The sequence below is a fragment of the Crocodylus siamensis genome, chromosome 4, assembly GCF_052110815.1.
Source record: "Crocodylus siamensis isolate JL-2025a chromosome 4, ASM5211081v1, whole genome shotgun sequence".
NCBI lineage: Eukaryota > Metazoa > Chordata > Crocodylia > Crocodylidae > Crocodylus > Crocodylus siamensis.
Genome location: NC_143398.1, coordinates 190,312,803 through 190,331,495, shown reverse-complemented (window position 1 = coordinate 190,331,495; position 18,693 = coordinate 190,312,803). Strand labels below are relative to the sequence as shown.

The window sequence follows — 18,693 nt, the reverse complement described above, 5'->3', positions numbered from 1 at the left end:
GAAACTAGAAGTTTCCCCATTCTCTTATAATTAGTTCCAAAAGCATTTTTTCTCTAGATCCATTGTATTGCTTCCATGATTGACTTTCCCACTGTTGAGTAGTAAGCTAGAACTAAGCGTTAATACAGGGAAGTCTCATAGGTAATTACACAATTACTTCCCTTCATCACCAGGCCAAATACAGAATTTGTAAAATTATGATATTTCATTGTGCGCTTAGCAATTCCATGTCTGTGAAAGAGATTCAGCAACAAGCAGAGGTGTTGTCTTTTGTTGTTTTTAATGTGTTGCAAAGAACTGCATGCAAATGTAAGTAAAAACATTAAAGGAAGGGGAGGGAGGCATAATGCTCTGAACAGAAAAGAATAGGAAATGTGCTGAGAGAAGGTCAGAGATGTGGGAGTTGGTAACAGTTTATAATGGTAATCATTCAGGAATAAAGTTTCAGGGTGCAAAACCAAATTCTAAAGTATTTAAATGAGCACGTATGCCAGATGAGCCTGTCCTGCTGACGAATAATGTTCTACAAAAGACTGAGTGGAGGAAATACAATCTGAAGTCATTCCTGATTGACACAATCCATTTTTTATCATTTCTGTAAAGAAAAACTTGATACTTGGGCAAAATTGATGGGAGCTTTCAGGTGTTCTCTAACCAATGCCGAATGGTTCCCTGGAGACTGCTAAAATCTGCTGAGTTTCCTGAGTAGAGAGCACCAGTTGTAGGGTCTTGTCATAGGTGAGGTTTGGCTCATGCTGTTGGGCAGTGGTCCTATCAGTGTTGCTAAAATGGTGTCTGATACCAAGTGGGGTTGATGGTCCCTCTACTTCTGTGGGTCAGGTCCTATAGTTTGGGAAACTCGCTCTTAAATAAAGTAAGTAAAAATGTTAAAGTAAGTTTGGAAAGGATATTTGTGCTGCATGTTGCTGTGTTATCCAGTTCTGGGTTGCATTTCAGGAGCTGAGATGTGACACTATATCATTGCATGTTTAGCAGTGATGAAGCTCTGAGCAGGCATTTACATATATTTTTAGCTGTAAACTGCCTATGTGAGATCAGACTCTGCCTTTGTATGTAGTTCTATTTCAACTGAGCTGTAATACAATAAATAAAAGAGCAGAAATATTCTTAATCTCGATAAGTTTTCTTATGGGAGTGCTCTGTTTTTAACTATAGCTGCTTCCCTAGATTAGCATAAGAAACACTGAGCTTGGTAGAAAACTGAGGAATGTCTTTCTTCTTTCATAATGAAACATTTGTATTTGAATCTGTGCATAGTTATAAATAACTCTTTATGTTTAATAATATGCCGCTCAGAGCCATGGTTGTTGAAAAGATGATTTATTGTACTGTATAAAGTTTCTAAAACAATTCTTTCACTTATCCCTGGCCTTTGAGAGCAACCAGCTTTGCCTTTTTGGCCTGAGTTTTGATCCAGAATAGCTTCTCCATGCAGATTTTTCAAAGCAGAAAAACATGTATTTTTCCACCCACGGAAATGTCAGCTTTATGTGCACATTAAATATAAATAAATAAAAAAAATCTCGGGATAAGTCAGTCATAGCTTTCTCTTAAGAGCATGAGAATCCCCTCTTGAGCATAAGAGGGGATAAGTCAGTCATAGCTTTCTCTTAGGAGCATGAGCATCCCCTCTTGCAAACAGCTTAAAATATGTGATTTAGGATTTTAACTTGTCCCACAATTTATTTTGAATTCACATTGTATGTTGTGGGCTGGTGGTTCAGCAACTGTGCTTAGGCCTGAGAGAGCGCTTTCCTCTATGCCTTTTATTGTCGGAAACCTGAACAGGTTTTTAAAAAAAAATAAAAATAAGCTTTTATACCAAGTTTTATGCAAACTCAGGGAACTGGTGGACAGGATCCACTGAGAGGAAAGTTGGGAGAAAAGGATTCCAAGATCACTGGCTGTACTTCAAGGAGGCCCTTTTAAGGATATGGAGGCAAGCTATCCTGATATGACACAAGAATGGGAGATGCAACAGAAGACCAGCTTGGCTAGACTGCAATCTCTTCAACAAGTTGTAACTTAAAAAATATCTGAGAAAAAGTGGAAACTTGGTCAAGTTACTAGAGAAGAGTATAAGAGTATCACATGTGCTTTGGTCTTTCTGATTTTGTCCCTACATGCACAATTTTAGATGCAACTGGCAAGGGCCATCAAAGGCAGTGAAAAAGAGCTTCTATGGGTATGTCAAAATGAAGAGAAAGACCAAAGAAACTGTCGGTCCCTTGTAGAAAGTAGAAGGCAATCCAAGTATTTAATTCTTTTTTTTTTTTTTTAACTTCAGTCTTCACAATTAGGGCAGCTGCCAGATGACAAGTGTAATTGGCAGCAAAGACAGGGAAGAGTCAAACAGAATAATGGCAGAACAGGTTAGGGAGGATTTAGAGCAGCTAGATGCATCCTAGGAGTACCGATAGAATTGGCTGAGGTAATTTCAGAGATATTAGCTATCCTTTTTGAGAACTTGTGGACGTTGGATGAAGTCCTGGATAATTAGAAAAGGAGCAATATAGTGCCCACCTTTACGAAGGGGAAGGAAGGGAGTTCTGGGGAAAAAGAGATCGGTCCGTCTAATCTCGATACGTAGAAAGATTGTGGAGCAGGTCCTCAAGAAATCTCTTGTGAAGCACCTAGAGGAGAACAAGGTGATCAGGAACAGTTGGCATGGATTCACCAAGAGCATGTCATGCCTGACCAACCCAATTTCCTTCTTTAATAAAGTGACAGAGTCAGTGAATTGTGGAGAGCAGCAGATTTTAGCAAGGCTTCTGACAGTGTCGCCTGTGACATTCTCATTAACAGGCTAAGGAAATACAGACTAGACAAAAGTGATGTAGATCAGGGGTGCTAAGCCTCTGGCCTGTGGGCCAGATATGGCCTACACAGCCATCCCATCTAACCTATGGGGCTCCCCACAGGTTAGGAAATATGGTGGGGGAGCAGCGGTCATTAATATGGTCATCCTCCCCTATGGTCAAATTCATAACTCCAGGCTCTGTGGCAGGTTGAAGCTGGGCCACACTTCTTCCCTCAAGTTTGGATCGGGGTTGAGCCATGCCCCCTCCCTGCCTCAGGGCTGGGCCACTCCTCTTGTGGGGCCTTGTTGGGGCTGGGCTTTGCCCTCTCTCCCTACAGGGGCCAGGCTATATCCCCTTCAACTGTGGTGCTGGGTTAACCCTCCACACCCCTCCGTGTGACCAGATGATGTCAACTGTGCCTGCCCTGGGTGCTGGATCAGGGTTACTGGCTGGATCTGGCCCATGGATGACCTGGGCACTGCCCATCTGGCCTGTGAGGGGAGAAGGTTAAACACCAGTGCTGTAGATGGAGTTGGATCATGGTGCTTAGGAAATAGTCACCAATAGCTAAATGTCTAGTTGGGAGGAGGTATCAATTGGAGTTCCCCAGGGATCTGTCCTGGGTCTGGTATTGCTTAACTTGTTAATGATTTGCATGACAGGATTGAGTGTATGCTTGGCCAATCTGTGGATGACACCAAGTTGTGTGAAGTTGCAGATAATCTGGGGGGATAAGGCTAAGATCCAGAATGTCCTGGATAGTCAGGAAAAATGGTCTGCAGTGAAGTAAATAAAATTGAGCAAGGACAAGTGCCAAGCCCTGTACTTGGGACAGAATAATTGCATTCACAAGTACGGACTGGGGAGTGAGCGGCTAGGCTGCGGTACAGCAGAGAAGGACCTCGGGGTTACATATGAATATGAGCCAATAGTGTGCTCTTGGTACAAAAACGGCTAACGGTATATTAGGTTGCATTAACAAGAGCGTCCCTTGCAAACCAAGGGCAGTGATTCTTCTGCTGTACTTGGTGCCGATGAGGTCTTAGCTAGAGTACTGGGTACAGTTTTGAGTCCTTCACATGAAGAAAGAGGTGGAAAGATTGGAAAGTCCAGTGGAGAGCAACAAATGATTAGTGGCCTGAAATGCATGACTTTTGAGGAAAGGCTTATGGTAGGGTTATTTAGTTTGGAGAAGAGAATTCCCCCAAATCCTTTAGGGGGGATTTGGTTAGAGTTTTCAAATACCTGAAGAGAGAGGAGGGAGATGGGCTTTTCTTTGTGGCTATAGAAAATAGGACTGGGAGCAGTAGCATTAAGCTGCAGCAGGAAAATTTAGATTGGAGATTAAAAGGAAGTTTCTGACTATGAAGGTAGTCAAGCATTGGAGCAGGCTACCTTCAGAAGCTGTAGAATCTCCATCTGTAGCAATTTTCAAAAGCAGGTTGGACAGATACTTGACTGGAATAGTTCGTCAGGGAGCCAGACTAGATGACTTTGTGAGGTCCCTTCCAGCCCTTTTTTTCTATGATCTTATGCAAACAAAGCAGACTTAGGTTATGCTGATATAGTGGAGAAGTTTGTCTTTTCTTAGGCCTTCCTATGTAGGAAAGTTGCTTCAGTCTAACCGAAACTGTAATTTAAAGGGGTGCAAAGGACACTTAAAAATTCAGTTTAGGTTAATTTGATTAGAATTTGATTCAAGCTAAGCTGAAATAGGCCACACTTAAACTACACTAAGGGTGTTCTTAGTGGTTCAGCCAGCTAAATTTATGTAAAAACGTGATTTCCAGGAAACTAAGGCAACTTTCTAATGAAGAATAAGACTGGAGTCTCATCTACTCTGTCCTTGGCTTTAGCCAATCTCTTGTCTTTTGCGTAATGGGATATTAGTGTTCAGTCTTAGTAAGTGACAGGCTGTCTTTTTCTTGAACTTTCCCCAAAGAGAAATATGTTACATTAATATTTTATATATTTATAGTCTGTCCGGGTAGTAAAAATTTAATCTGAATTGAAGATCTGAAACATCATGGGTAGCTGTTCAGTCTACATGCAGTTCTCCTTGTCTATAATTTCACTTTGCAACATTTTCATATTTTACTCATGGCCATCCTCCCGTCCTGTCTCCTCCCCTCCATGCCCAAGAACTGTTCAGTGTGCAGTCGTTATTTAGGAGCTCATCTTTCATTTGTGATATCAGGAGCCTATCCTCAGCAACTGATAGTGATATCACAAATACAGGTCTATGCATTGCTTTCCACAAGGTATGAATGGGTTTTTAAAAGCAAAACTGCTATCTGCTGTCAGTGGCTTGTTATTTAGTATTTTCACCTTCTCTACCATGTTACCTATATAGTTTTCCTTTTCTTTCCTCCCAGCTTTTGGAAATGCCAAAACTGTAAGGAATGACAACTCTTCTAGATTTGTAAGTATAAGACATTATCATAAATATACTGATAAGAGCAAAATTTTAGATGGAGATTAGTGTGTGGTGGGCTTTTGTATACCTGCACAAATGGTAGAGGGCATGTCTAGATCATCAAAATATACTTTCTCGGACTAATTAGGAGAAAAATCAGCTGCTCAGCCACTTAGCATAATTTCTAAGGTTGTCCATGTGATTGAGTAACATGGCACTGCCTAGATTTTCTTAGAACCGTGCCAGGAATCAGATACCACATGGCCCAATGGTTACTGAGCTATCAGGCTCCCTGATTACGTTCATCCAGGATGAAGGCTGTCTCTCAAGGCCAACTCCTGCTCAGTAGGTTTTGAGAGTTCGTTTATTGCTTCTGCTCATGCTGCCCCTCCCTTTGTCTGTGTTTATGAACTGGACAGAGTGGAATGTGTTTTATCTCGGGTCTTGCAGGCATGGAACAAAGTTGAACATGTGTTGGAATGCTATGGAAAGTACTTGGGATAAGGAATGATTTTTCTTTTTAATGCAAAAATCTTACAACGCATAACTGGAGCCTATTCTTTCCTTGAGTAATCCCAAAGTGCATTAATACCGCCTGTGTGCCCTGCTCCACACCTCTGAACAGTCTCCCAACCAGGAATAATTCTGTTCATGTTATTATCCCAAAACAATTGTTTTCTTCTTATATTTTGGGACTGGACTCGATGATCTTCCGAGGTCCCTTCCAGCTCTAATGTCTGTAAAAATCTATGAAATCTCCTTGTGTCCCTGCAGTTGGTGTTTGGCAGTCTCAGCCATAATCAGTTTTTTTCCTAGCCATTGAAGAATCACAAAGCTTATTAAACTGAAGTGCCCAATTGCTCCCTTTGTTATTTAAGGCCCATTACCATAAATGTTTCTGTCTTAAAAGCTGTGCTTTTCTACTAGTAAATTTGAAATGCTTGCCCTGAAAGAAAGAAGTTAATTTCTATGAACTTATAAAAATGACAAACCAGGTTTAAGAAGATATTGCATGATTTTGCTTTGGTAAATCCTAAAATTCCTACAATATATTGTTTTTACAGGGAAAATACATGGATATTGAATTTGATTTCAAAGGTGATCCGCTTGGAGGCGTTATAAGTAACTGTGAGTATTGCATATGGTATTAACCTAAAATGTTTCAAGGACCTTGTTCAAAGCTTAGAGAAAAAAAGAAAGAGAAATTATTGAGGAGATAAAGTATTCAAATTTCAAGTAAACGTAACCAGTTATGTGGTAGTGACCAGAAAGTACTACTAATGTTACTTTTTTTTCCTTTGGTTGGATACGGAATAGTGTATAAATAAACTGAAAATCTGTTTGAAGAAGTGGAATATGGTGTATTGTTTAAGGGACAATAGGCAAGGCTCATTTGTTGACATTCCAGATACCATTTTTTTTTCAGTCTACCAAACATTATTGAGAAGTTCTAAACAAGAAAAAAAAGGAGAAAAAAATAAAAAGTCCTTTGTTTGTGCTGACAATGATAAGTCACTGCACAAAAGTACCATAAGTAAGATAGGAAAACATTGTGAGGTGGTCACTAATTTAATTAAACTGAAGGAAACTGTAAAACTCTAGCACAGGTTGGGACACGCACAAAAAAAAAAGCTTGCTCTTGGGGAAATACAGAAACAGTTAATTTCTGAGGCAGAGATCAGCTTATGGTTTATCTACAAAATCCCTTCACTTGCTTTTTGAAAGGGAGAATTTGACTAAACAGTTACTTTCCTTGCTGATATTTGAATTCAGTCTTTTAAATGTTTTTTTCCTGGGGGTATTTTGTAAGCTTTCAAAGCTTTTTAAAAGGGGCCAGGATGGTAAAATGGTGTGGAGCAGAGGTGCAACAAAGGAGGGTGTGTAGTATATTGCCACTTATTTTACTTGGAGCTATTAGGATTGCTAAATCTTGTCCTTGATTATCTGCATAACTGCCTGGACACCCAACCGTGCATCTTTGCTCTTGCATTTTAATTGAGGATGTCAGGGTGTTGAATCTTTGATAAACATGTATTCTTTCAGAGTCACCCAAGGGCTGACCTTCAAACATTTAACTCTGTCTACATTGAGGAAAGGGTGTGATTGAATAGAAAGATTACCATTGATTTTAAAGAGGTCTGGCCTGTAATGCTTTATGTGCTGTGTACAGGAATAAAGCCTTCAAGGAAAATTAGCATGTAATAATAAAATGAAAATGATTATAACACCTACTTAGCTAGTAGTCAGATCTGACTTGTTTCCAACGTGAAGGTAGTTTTCTATTTGATACATACTATATATATACATATATAGTCATTACATAGCTGTATGTAAGACTGAATACACAACCTTTTAATGCATGTGGCAAGTTATTAAAATAATATATTTAAAAATAAAAGCAGGAGAACTTACTTGTTATAGATAGGATATAGCAGATCTTGGGGCATGTGATAAAATATACCGTAATCAACCACTTCTCCCTTAGACTACAGAAAAATGATTTTCACAGATTTCATAGACAGGTCTGGAAGGGACTTTGCAAGATCATCAGGTCCAGCCCCCTGCCCAAGGGGCAGGAAGTCAGCGGGAGTCAAATGATCCCAGCAAGATAAGAATTTAAGTGTTGTTTTTGAAAGTATCTGGGGTATGTGCTTATGCCACCTCTGGGGGAAGTCCATTCCAGGCCCTGGGGACTCGGACAGTAAAGAAGTTTTTTCCTTATGTCCAGCCTAAAACGGTCTTCCAGGAGTTTGTGAGCGTTGGACCTTGTCTTCCCATGGGATGCCCTAGTGAACAGACTTTCTCCCAGTTCCTGATGCACACCCCTTATGTACTTACAGCTGCCACCAAGTCACACCTGAACCTATGCTTTTCCAGGCTGAAGAGTCCCATGTCTCTTAGCCTGTCTTCATAAGGCCTGCTCTCTTGTCCTCTAATTACGCGTGTGGCTTTCTGGACTCTCTCACAATTCTCCACATTATTTCTGAATTGTGGAGCCTGGAACTAGACACCGTATTCCAGCTGTGGTCTCATCAAGGCTGAGTACAGTGGGAAGATGACATCCTGGGTCTTGCTTGAGATGCATCGGCAGATGCAAGCCAGCATTTTGTTTGCTTTGCTGGCTGCAGCATTGCATTGGTGGCTCATGTTCATCTTGTGGTCAATCATGACCCCAAGTCTCTTTTGGTTGTGGTGCTAGCGAGTGTAGCGCTGTCAAACCTATAAGTGTGGTGTAGGTTTTTCCTCTTGAGGTGGAACATCTTGCATTTCTCAGTGTTGAATACCATCAGGTTTTGACCTGCCCACTTTGTAGGCCTGTCAAGGTTGGCCTGGATTGCCAGCCTATCCTCTAGGATGACTGCACTTCCCCATAGCTTGGTGTCATCAGGGAACTTAGCTAGTCTGCTTCTGACACCAGAGTTCAGATTGTTTATAAACATATTGAAGAGTACAGGTCCGAGAATGGAGCCTTGGGGGACACCACTAGTCACCATGTGCCATGTTGATTTGGTTCCATCAACTGTCACTCTCTGGGTCCGTCCATGGAGCCAGTTCCCCAGCTATCAGATCATTAAATTTTGAGGCCTCAATTCCCCAATTTTTCCATGAGGACATCATGGGATACCAGGTCAAAGGTTTTCTTAAAGTCCAACAAAAGAAATTGTATACTATTCTGTGTTTTTGATCATAAGTTAAAATTAGTTGAACCATGTGAATTGTCAGAAAGATAAAGAGCCCATAATTAGTGGTAGTGTTTCTCACAGTTGGTGCTCATTTAGAGCTCCAAACAGTTGTTATGATGCAAGGGAGATGCTGAAATTTCTTATCTTGTGGGTAAGTAATAAAGCTTGTGTATGTTTTTAATAACTTTTGGGCCAGGTAGAGACATTTCAAATAAACCGGTATAAACAGTTGGTTTATGTAACTGGTTTACATTCTAAACCTATAACAGAACAGAAGTTTGGTGCACAAAACCAATCTAAACCTCTAACAGTACAGGCAGTCCTCAGACTTATGACACAATCGGTTCCTGAACACTGCATCTTAAATTGAAACATTATGACTCGGAACCAATTTTCCCATAGGAACAGTGTTATAAATAGGGGATTGGTTCCTTTACAATGGCCAGTACTGCGTGTAGTTGGTAAGTGGTGGAAGGGGCATGGGGGGCTGGGAGGGTGGTGGCTCCCGCCGCTATGCACTACTAGTCTGGCAGCTTGACCGGTGGTTCCTGCCACTGGTCTGGGAGGGCATGGGGGGGCATGTGCCCCCACACCTGCATGGGGTGGGCTGGGCGGGGCTGGGGATACACTGGGTGGGCAGCGGGGGCTACGGTAAATTTCAGGTGCCTGCAGCCCTCCCATAACCCATGCTCTGCTGCCTGCCCCACCCCATCCTGATCCGGGGGCAAATGCATGACCTCTCACCGCCACACTACCTCCGGACAAGGGTGCGCAGTGGTGGGAGCTGTCCCTCCTCCCCACAACCCCAGGCTTTGAGGGCATGGAGGTTGCTGTGTGCCCCGTATTGGGGTGGGGTGGGCAGCAGAGCGGGAGATCCACCAGTTGAACAAGCAGTGTGCAGCAGCAGGAGCTACTGTGCCTGCCCATACCCGGCTGGGCAGCGCTTGCCCGAGCCTGGGTCCCAGCCCCAGTCCCTCCCTCACCGTGGGGAGACATTCCTTCCCTTCCCCATCTCCTTCCACCATTTGTCTTACCAGCTGCATGCAGTATTAATGGTTGTAAAGATGAAACCCACGTTGAAACGGGGTGTCAGTTTATAAAAGTTGTAAGTGATGTTCATCACAACTCAAAGTCATAAGTTGATGACTGGCTGTACAGAAGTTTGGGGCACGTAGGCTGTTTTAAAAATGGCAGAATCTGGTCTAGGTTTAGGTTAGACCAATCTGTTGAACTTTTCTACCAGATGCCCTCCTGACTGGAGTTAGGTTGCTGTCTGCTGGCATTCCAGGCTGCTTTGTGGGTCCCTGCTAGCCCCCCTTGCAGGGCAGTGCACTGGAACTCAGTCTGCTTGTCCCCAGCCCCAACTCCAACTAGCTGTCTGAAGCAGCCAGGGTAGGGAGGGGGGAATCTTGGTACCTATGTCCCTGCATCTGCACCACAGCAGTGGCAGGACCGCGTGCAGTGCCAGGTCTTGTCACTGGGCCAGGCCACAGGGCCAGCTCCTGCCTCTACCCCCTGTGCCTGTGGGGGTGGTGAGGACCTGGCCCAGCCCCATGTGGCTCGCTAGTCCGGCTTTGCACCAGAGTGGGTCACAGGGCTCCAGAAGGTACAGCTCCTGTGCATGCCTCCTGAAGCCGTGCAACCTGCTCTGCTGCAAAGCTGGATTAGTGATTTTCAGGGATCTGGGCCAGGTCCTCACCCCGCACAGCCCTGGGGACATCCCCCTGCCACCTGGCAGAGCAGCCCCGAGGGCAGCAGGACACCACTGGACCCTGCATGTGAGGATCACGCGTTGTGCCAGGTCCTGTCACCATGGGCCCAGCTCGGCCGGGCTGCAGAGGGGTCCCAGGACCCGACTGGGCCTGGCCCGCAGTCCCTGCATGCCGCACCAGGTCCTGTTGCCATGAGACCAGCCTAGCCAGGCAGCAGGAGCAGGCCCAGAGCTAGCAGGACCTGCCAGGGCTCAGCTCATGGTCAGCCCGCTGCTGCTGTTAAAGATTAGGTGCAGGCCCTGGGCGGGGGGGAGGGAGGAGCTAGGGGCCTTCAGGGTGGAGCTGGGACCCTGGGGGTGGTACCCTCCAGGGTGCCTGGGACTCTGGGCATGAGGGCTGGAGCCCTGTGGCGGATAGGGGCTGTGGCCCTCCAAGGAGGAACTGGGACCCTGGGCAGGGGGTCATTTTATGTGATGGGGGGCTGCACCCTGTGGGGGCCAAGGGACCCACCACTCCTGAGCAGTCCCCCCCACAAGGCCACCCACATCCACAGTCCTCCCAGCAATTGCTCCACTCCTACCCACAGGCCAACCCACATCCCTCCACACACACCCACCTGCCTTCTCCCACAACCCTTCTCACCCCCTTTCTGCAAACACCACATCCCCTCATCACGCACCTATCATGTGTGAAGAAAACCAAAAGCACAGATTAACACACAGGTATTTAGAATGTATTTTTTCATGATGATAGAGACACTGGTAGGCTTCCAAATTGCTTTAATGTTGTAAATATACCAATAAAGCATTACCCAACTTATCACTGTCTTTCTTGGCCTGTCTGTCTCTCTCTATGGGGGTGTGTGTGTGTGTGTGTGTGTGTATGTGTGTGTGTGTGTGTGTGTGTGTGTGTACAGTGGTTTTTTGTTTTAACTGTGGAAGAACATGGATTTTGGGGTATTTTTAAAAATGGGTTTGGGATGCTGCTGCAGCAGTCCAGTTGGCACAAGGTATAGTGTCCCCAGGTATCAATTGGCTGGCCCCAGAAGCTCCTGAGAGCAAGTAGCCCTGAGCTGCTTGCCAGGGTAGGTTTTGTACGGATGGGGCCAGGACAGAGCAGCTTTTTATACTGCTGGGGACAGCACCAGTGCAGATCTGGGCGGAGCCAGACAGGGTTATTTTGCCTCAAGTGGCACAATTTGCTCCACAAGAAAGTGCATATCTGAGCACGTGCAGTGAGGCAAATAGCCCCGGATCATATTTGTACTGCTTCTATTTGAGCTGCTGCAAGCGCATGTGCTTGCATGTGTGGATGTGCCCAGAGGGTGCATCCACACATGCAGGCACGTGCACTTACAGCAGCACAAATTTGAGCCAGGGATTTTTGCTTCAGTGCACATGCCTGGACATATACTTTGGTGTGGGGTAAGTTGTGCCACTTGGGGTAAAATAACCCTGCCCAGCTCCTCCCAGATCTACATCCAGGGGGAGCTAGAGCCCAGGGCCAACACTCAGTAGTATAAAAATCCATATGCTGCCCCAGCAGCCATATGCTGGCCCCAGCAGTATAAAAATCTGGCTTGGTGAGCAGCTGAGAGCTACTTGTCCTCAGGAACTTCTGAGGCCTGGCCGCTTTGTATCTGGGGACAGTACCCCTTGTGCCAGCTGGACTGGTGAAGCAGCTCTAACCTGGAGTGGCCCCTGCGCCATCTACCCACTGCAGAAGTCTGGCAGTGCTGCTGCCTGGTTGTGACCTGCTGTCACCTGCAACAGCATCTGCTCCCTTGGACCTGTGGCCCCAAGGCTGCCCCCTTGCCAGACCCAGATGGGATCCCCCTGCTCTGCCATCTGTGCAGCTGTTGCCCAGAAGATGTGCTCCTTATGATGGCCTGCTTTGAACTATGAACGTATGTCCTCTTGGTCCCAAATGGCCACCTCATCTGCCCTCCAGCTGGGTCCCTGGTGCTGGCCCTGGACATGCTTCTCTGCATGGGTCTTGCCACTTGTCCCACCAGCAGAGATCCTGGTGTTCCATGTTTACGAATTGCAAATACTGTGATAAGAAACCCAAATTCTCTCATTAAAATACCCAAAATAGTGTTCTTCTGCTATTAAAATGAAATGCCACGATATATAGAGAGATCAGTTGGGCAATATTTTATAGATATATTTACAAGTGTAAAGCAATTTGGAGGGTGGAGTTGGGGGATTTTGTGGGTGGGGGTGAGGTTTGTGGGGGGTATGGAGCTTGTGTGGGGATTTGGAGCTTGTGCCTGGGTATGTGGGTGAGGGGTGCCTGGGGATGTGGATGTTGTGGGTGGATTGTGTGGGGGACTGTAGGTATGGGGGGTGCTACTTAGGAAGGGTGGGTCCCTTGCTCTCCCATGGGGTGCAGCTCCCACTTCCTGCACAACACACAGACAGCCCCCCCTACAGGGCCACAGCTTCCCCTCACAGGGCCCACAGCCCCCTCCCCACAGGGCCTACAGCTCACCCCTGCAACAACAGCAGTTGTGGGGCACTCAGGGCCCTCTGTGTCCAGACCTGCCATGGCACTGCACGGCACGGACTCGATTGCCTCATAACCAGTGCTGCCCATGCCGCCTGTTGTGGAACCAGTCCAGCTCTCATTGGCACAGTTTGGCATGGCGCAGGGCCATGCAGATTCAGGCAGCACTGGGACTCCTTGGGGTGTCACCTGGGGACTGTGTATCATGCTGGGACAGGTCCTGCTTCCACGGGCCCTGCACGCTGTTGAGCTGGGCTGGTTCCATGGAGGCAGGACCCGGGCCAGCACAACACATGGTTCCTGCGAATGGGGCTGGATTCCAGGTGACTGTCCAAGCGGCCCTGGTGCTGCCTGAAACTACACAGCCCTGTGTCACACTGGCCCCGCAACAGGCAGCATAGGCAGTGACAGCTCTGAGGTGACTGGGGCTGTGCTGCACCGTGGGGGGTCTGGATGTAGGGGCCTTGAGTGCCCCACAGCTACTGCTGCTGTGGGGGCTGGGGCACTGCAAGGGGCGAGGGGGCCTGGGCTCTGTGAAATGTCATTTAATAGGTCAGACCTTATGACCTTGTCTTTATGTTCTTTGTGCTGCGACTACTACACTGCAGGCCTGGCCCATTATTAGGGCTGTGGCAATACAAATAATATCAAAATTACCTGCAGATAGTTAATTACATTTTGGCAATATATTTTTTTTCACTGATGGGAAGTAGCACAAACATACTTCATATCTACATAGTCTATCATTTTAAAATAACTTAGGGTTAAAGGCTGGAGATATTAAAAAGGTGTGTGTACGTGTTACTGGGACATGCAGTTAATGCTTCTTGGGAATGATCAAGTAACAGCAATTTCTGCCTAATTTTGATATTATTTGTATTGCCACAGCCCTAATCATGGGCCAGGCCTGCAGTGTACTAGTTGCAGCACAAAGAACATAAAGATAATTTCAGAAGGATTGACCTATTAAATGACATTTCACTTGTTAATGTTAGGGTGGGCTTCCCCTAACGAAAATTATATTGCATCTTAACTCCACCCTGACTTAATGATAAACTACAAAGTAGCTATGGAGCTATATACAGTATATATAATGCCTGGTTTACAAAAGTATTTCTTAATCAACAGCATGTACTTAGCATCCAAATAATAGGTTATAGCTATAATTAAGAATAAAACATCTATTTCTACCTTCTTCAAAAGCGGCGTGAAAAAGACCCGTGAATTTTATCCAAAATATCACGTTTTAGGTTAGCAAAGCAATGGCAGTGATTTTTGCTATCACATATGTTTGGGTTTTTGCCTTTTAAGAAAGAGATGTAACTATACATTTGGTAAAGAATCACTAGAGTAAAAGCAACAAGCTTTAGTTCATGTTATAATAACTGTTTGGAGTTTTCATTGGTCAAGGCAATGTTACTTGAGTTTCCTATGACTAGATATTTAAGAGATTTTTCTTTGTTTTAAAATTTTATCTTTTTCCAATTTTATTCTGAGTGGCTTTTTAGCTGACACAATCACTTTTTGATAGTATAAGACTTGGTTAAGTAGGAAAAGAGGTTTTATTTTTTTTTTTTAATTTAAGCCAACACAATTGAACACCATTTCAAATGTAAGTCGGCACCTAACATAGACAAGATTTAGCACCTTCAAAAGTGTGTGCAAGATTTCCTAGTCTATGGAAACTATCTAAATTTTACCATTTACTTTGTGATTTGATTAGTGATCATTCCATTCAAAGGAAGTGGTTCCAAACCTGGGTGTGCTTAATATAAGAAGGTGCTGTTGGGAAGCCATTGTTGTGTTCTCCCCTTTGTTTAGATGACCAAAAAGAGAATCAAAGAATGGAAAAATATAGTTGGTCAAGAAAATGGGAGTTTAGTTATAAGGTGTCATGCTCCAGCTGGACTCTGCCAGCTTTGCCTAGCAACAGATGCCACCAAGCACTCTCTCTCCTCACAGTTTGGAAAGCCCCTATTTGGTTTGCTACATGGCCCCTGGCCATGTGCTGGGAAAACCCCGTCCCCTGGGGAAAAAAACCCGCAAACGTTTTGGCGGGAAAATTTGACCAATCAGGGTTTGAGGTTGGGCTTGTCGTCTAGCCTATAAAGACTGGGGCGGAGTTTTCCACCCGGGGCGGATGCCAGAGAGAGAGCGCGCAGACGCCAGAGCATCCATCGCTCGGTCAGCTAGCAAGGGCAGAAGCCAGAGGTTCCACAGCTCAGTGGGAAGGCCTGACCAGCTTCCCACGGCTTCTCCGGCCTCCGGAGCAACTGTTTACCGATTGGTTCATTTTGATTCCCAGGAGGTCCATCGTTTTGTAGTTTTCGCCCCTCACCTGACCCGAGATCCTTTGTTTTGTTTTACATCTGTCCCTTACCCGAACCGGGACAGATCGTTTTGTTTTCTCGTATCCATCATTTGTCTGTTGTTCGTTCGTCCCCCTCCCGAGCCGGGACAGAACGCGCAGCCACATTCAACACCGGTGGTGTGTAAATAATCGGATCCATCGGTTTTGTTTTTGATCATTCGTCCCTTATTTGGACCGGGACGGACTCAAGTGTAACTGCCTGCACAGCCACATTTACATCAGTGGTGCGCAAGCAAGAAATCAACTAAATAAATAAAAGAAATTTTTTTCTGGAACCGCTGTGAGTCCGCCTCTCCCTCTCGCAACTTAACATCAGGGGATAGAACCCACCGGGGCTATAGCCACAGCCTGGCTCGCGCCCCGCACATAAGGGTTTTCTGTTGTTTTGTGGTTGGAATGTGTCTTGTGATTTGGCCTGGGTAGTAAAGAAGATCCCCACGGTAGGCTGGCTGAAGAGGAAGTGACTAAAAATAGCTTCTTTTGGATCATTTGGAATGTACTTGGCTATTATCTATAATTCTTGCTTGTGGTGTTCACTCATTCCTTTCCCAACTGTTAATTCAATTTGTTGTGTATGTAGAGAAATGGAACAGTCCTGAATATTTCCAAGTCAATGAATCATAAAGGTAATGTGATCAGAAAGCCATGGGTGACTAGTGCCTCCCAAGTCTGGGGGGGCACCAGATTGCCAACTTCGGGGGGTGGGGAGCACCAGCACCCAATTGCTGAGCCAGCAGCGAAACTGGAAGTACACATCCGCCGGCGCTTCTGGTTTTGCGGCTGGTGCTTGAAGGGGGTGCACGTGCACCCGCATGCATTGCCAATGCAGGAAGCTCACCAAATGTACTGCACAGTAACATTATTATCCATATTTTAGTAAAAGTTGTTTCATAAGGTGCAGACAGAAGTGCAGCTCTCAGCTGTAACTCAGAACCATTTCTGCAAACTGTTCTGAGTTAGTGTTATCCCAGACCAAACAGAAGTTCACTGTTGGCTCCAGGGGGCAGGAGAATATAGCTATGGCTGGGAGCAGGCAGCCAGGTTCCCATAGCAATGGCCAGGCTCTCTGCCAGTGCTGGCTGTTTTCAGAATAGGAGGAGGGAAAGGCAGTGGAGAGAGCTCATTCTTGGGGTTCCCCAGCCAGTGTTGAAGGGTGGGTGAATTGGGCATACCCCCCACCTTAGGGGGCCTCCAATATACCTGGCCCACCCTCTGGGGGGGGTGCATGGCTGAAACCCCCCCCCAGACTGAACTCCCTCTACTCCCTTTCCTCCCTCCCATTCTGAAAACAGTGACAGACTGAGAGCTCAGCAGACACAAGTTACAGAAGATGCTACATTTTGAAATGTCTTTATCTGATAACTTATGCAATGAGGGGTCAGATTTCTACCCAATCAGCCATGAGAGGGTTAAACCGGTGATTATTGGTGGTGCTGACTTCATTTTATATGTTAGGTCGATTTCTTAAAATGCTGACAGAACAAGAAAAAAATCCTAACAACATGCTGTTTTGGATGTTTTGGATCTTTTTTTTTGTCAGCCTGATTGCAGTGTATGCAGGACAAGAAAGCACAGCAGAACAAACTCAGCTTTAAACAAGATCAGTAATGATGGCTCCTTTGTTGCAATAAGTACCAGGTTTGCTAGGTATAAAACTTTACTGAACTTTTTTCTTATAATGATCTAGGCTGACAGCATAGTGAATATTGGATTTTGGAAATCAGATAACTGATTAAATTTCTTGCCAGAAGAAAAAGGTAAAAACCCACAACTTGAAAGAAAAATGAGAAAATCATCCTTCCAACAGAATTCTGTTAACATATGCTCAGGGCGCTGTTTACACTAGAGCCTCTGAAGGCATGCATATAATTAGAAGAAGGTAAGTATGAAGTATTTTACCAGAGCTCCACAGCTGAGATTTTATAAGAATATTGGAATACATTTGTAACAAACTTAATTCTTCTCAAGACATTCCCAAGGTGCTTCACAGACTATGACTATTTCAAGAATGGTTCCACAACACGGCTGCTTTGGGAAGAGCATTCAGCCACTGTAGGGACTGCAGAAAAAGATTATATGAAATATAATACTGGTAATAAGATATAAGAAAAATATGAAAGAAGACTGAAATTGCCTCCCAGTCTTTTATAATGAACAGAAATATACTCTTACAGTAGAACCCAGATTGTTTTGCATAGGGATGATTAAAAACCTATTTAATTCATAGTAGATTGTTGATTCAAGGATGGGCTGCTCAGCTAATTACTCTGACTGTTACTTCAAGAGTTTCCACTTCTCCACTCAGCTGGAGTTCATCAGCAGTCCCACGCAGGTGACTGGAGAAGCAGCCCCCTTTAAAATAAAAGCTGAAACACATCCTGAGCTCCTCAGTAGTTCTTTGCATCTATTTACCGTGGCTGTGTTTGTATTACTAGCTATTCTCAAACCATCATCTTTGAAGGGAGCTAATGAACCTAACTCTAAGAAGAATCCTGGTGGATCCGTGTAATATCATAGGAGGGATGGCTGTTAACTTACCTATGAGAGCTTTTTCTTTCATGCTTCACATTTTTAATATTAATTTGATCAGCCGTGTTTTTAGCAGTTACGACTTAAAAAGCAGGAAGGACTCAAATCAGCAGTGAAGACCGGTTTATTACAAAAGAGATCAGGGGGTGTCTTTACATGTGCTCCAGGGTGGGGGTGCAGGGAGTGGTGCTTTAGCTAGAGTGGCTCTTGGGAGCTGCTGTAATTAAAGCACTCACAGCATCTCATGTATTCAGCATCCCACACTTCATAATGGCAGTGGGGGAATGCTTTAACTAATCTCGTTCTACGAACTTTAGTTTAAGTGTCCCTACTGCCATTTTGAAGCACAGGGACACTGAATACACATGACACAGAGGGTGCAGGAGTTAACCTGAGTGTGCTCTGACACATACTAATTAGTATGCATTGGAGCAGGCATGAGGCATGTGTATAGGTGTCCTTGAAGTTCTGTATTAGTAGAGCAGTTCATGAAGAGGCGGCCAAGAGGGAGGCCATAGACATAATACACAGCCAGAATATAGTTTGATCACTAAGAGATTTACGTGCATGACAAACTAGTGAATAACTGCAAGTTGTGGGTGAAGAGTGTAAAAATAAGCATCTTTGAGTAGAAAACAGCAGGAAAGAAGGG

The 18,693-nt window shown here is 44.8% G+C and overlaps 1 protein-coding gene across 3 annotated transcripts in view; it reads left to right on the top strand.

Annotated features, from left to right (window-relative positions):
- The window catches only part of MYO1B (myosin IB), a 198,178-nt gene that overhangs the window by 114,851 nt on the left and 64,634 nt on the right, over positions 1-18,693 (top strand). For all 3 annotated transcript variants that reach the window (XM_090045222.1, XM_090045221.1, XM_090045220.1), the window contains exons 6-7: positions 5,198-5,244; positions 6,303-6,366. In XM_090045222.1, the coding sequence (XP_089901348.1) occupies positions 5,198-5,244; positions 6,303-6,366 (111 nt within the window). The remainder of the gene's footprint in view (positions 1-5,197; positions 5,245-6,302; positions 6,367-18,693) is intronic.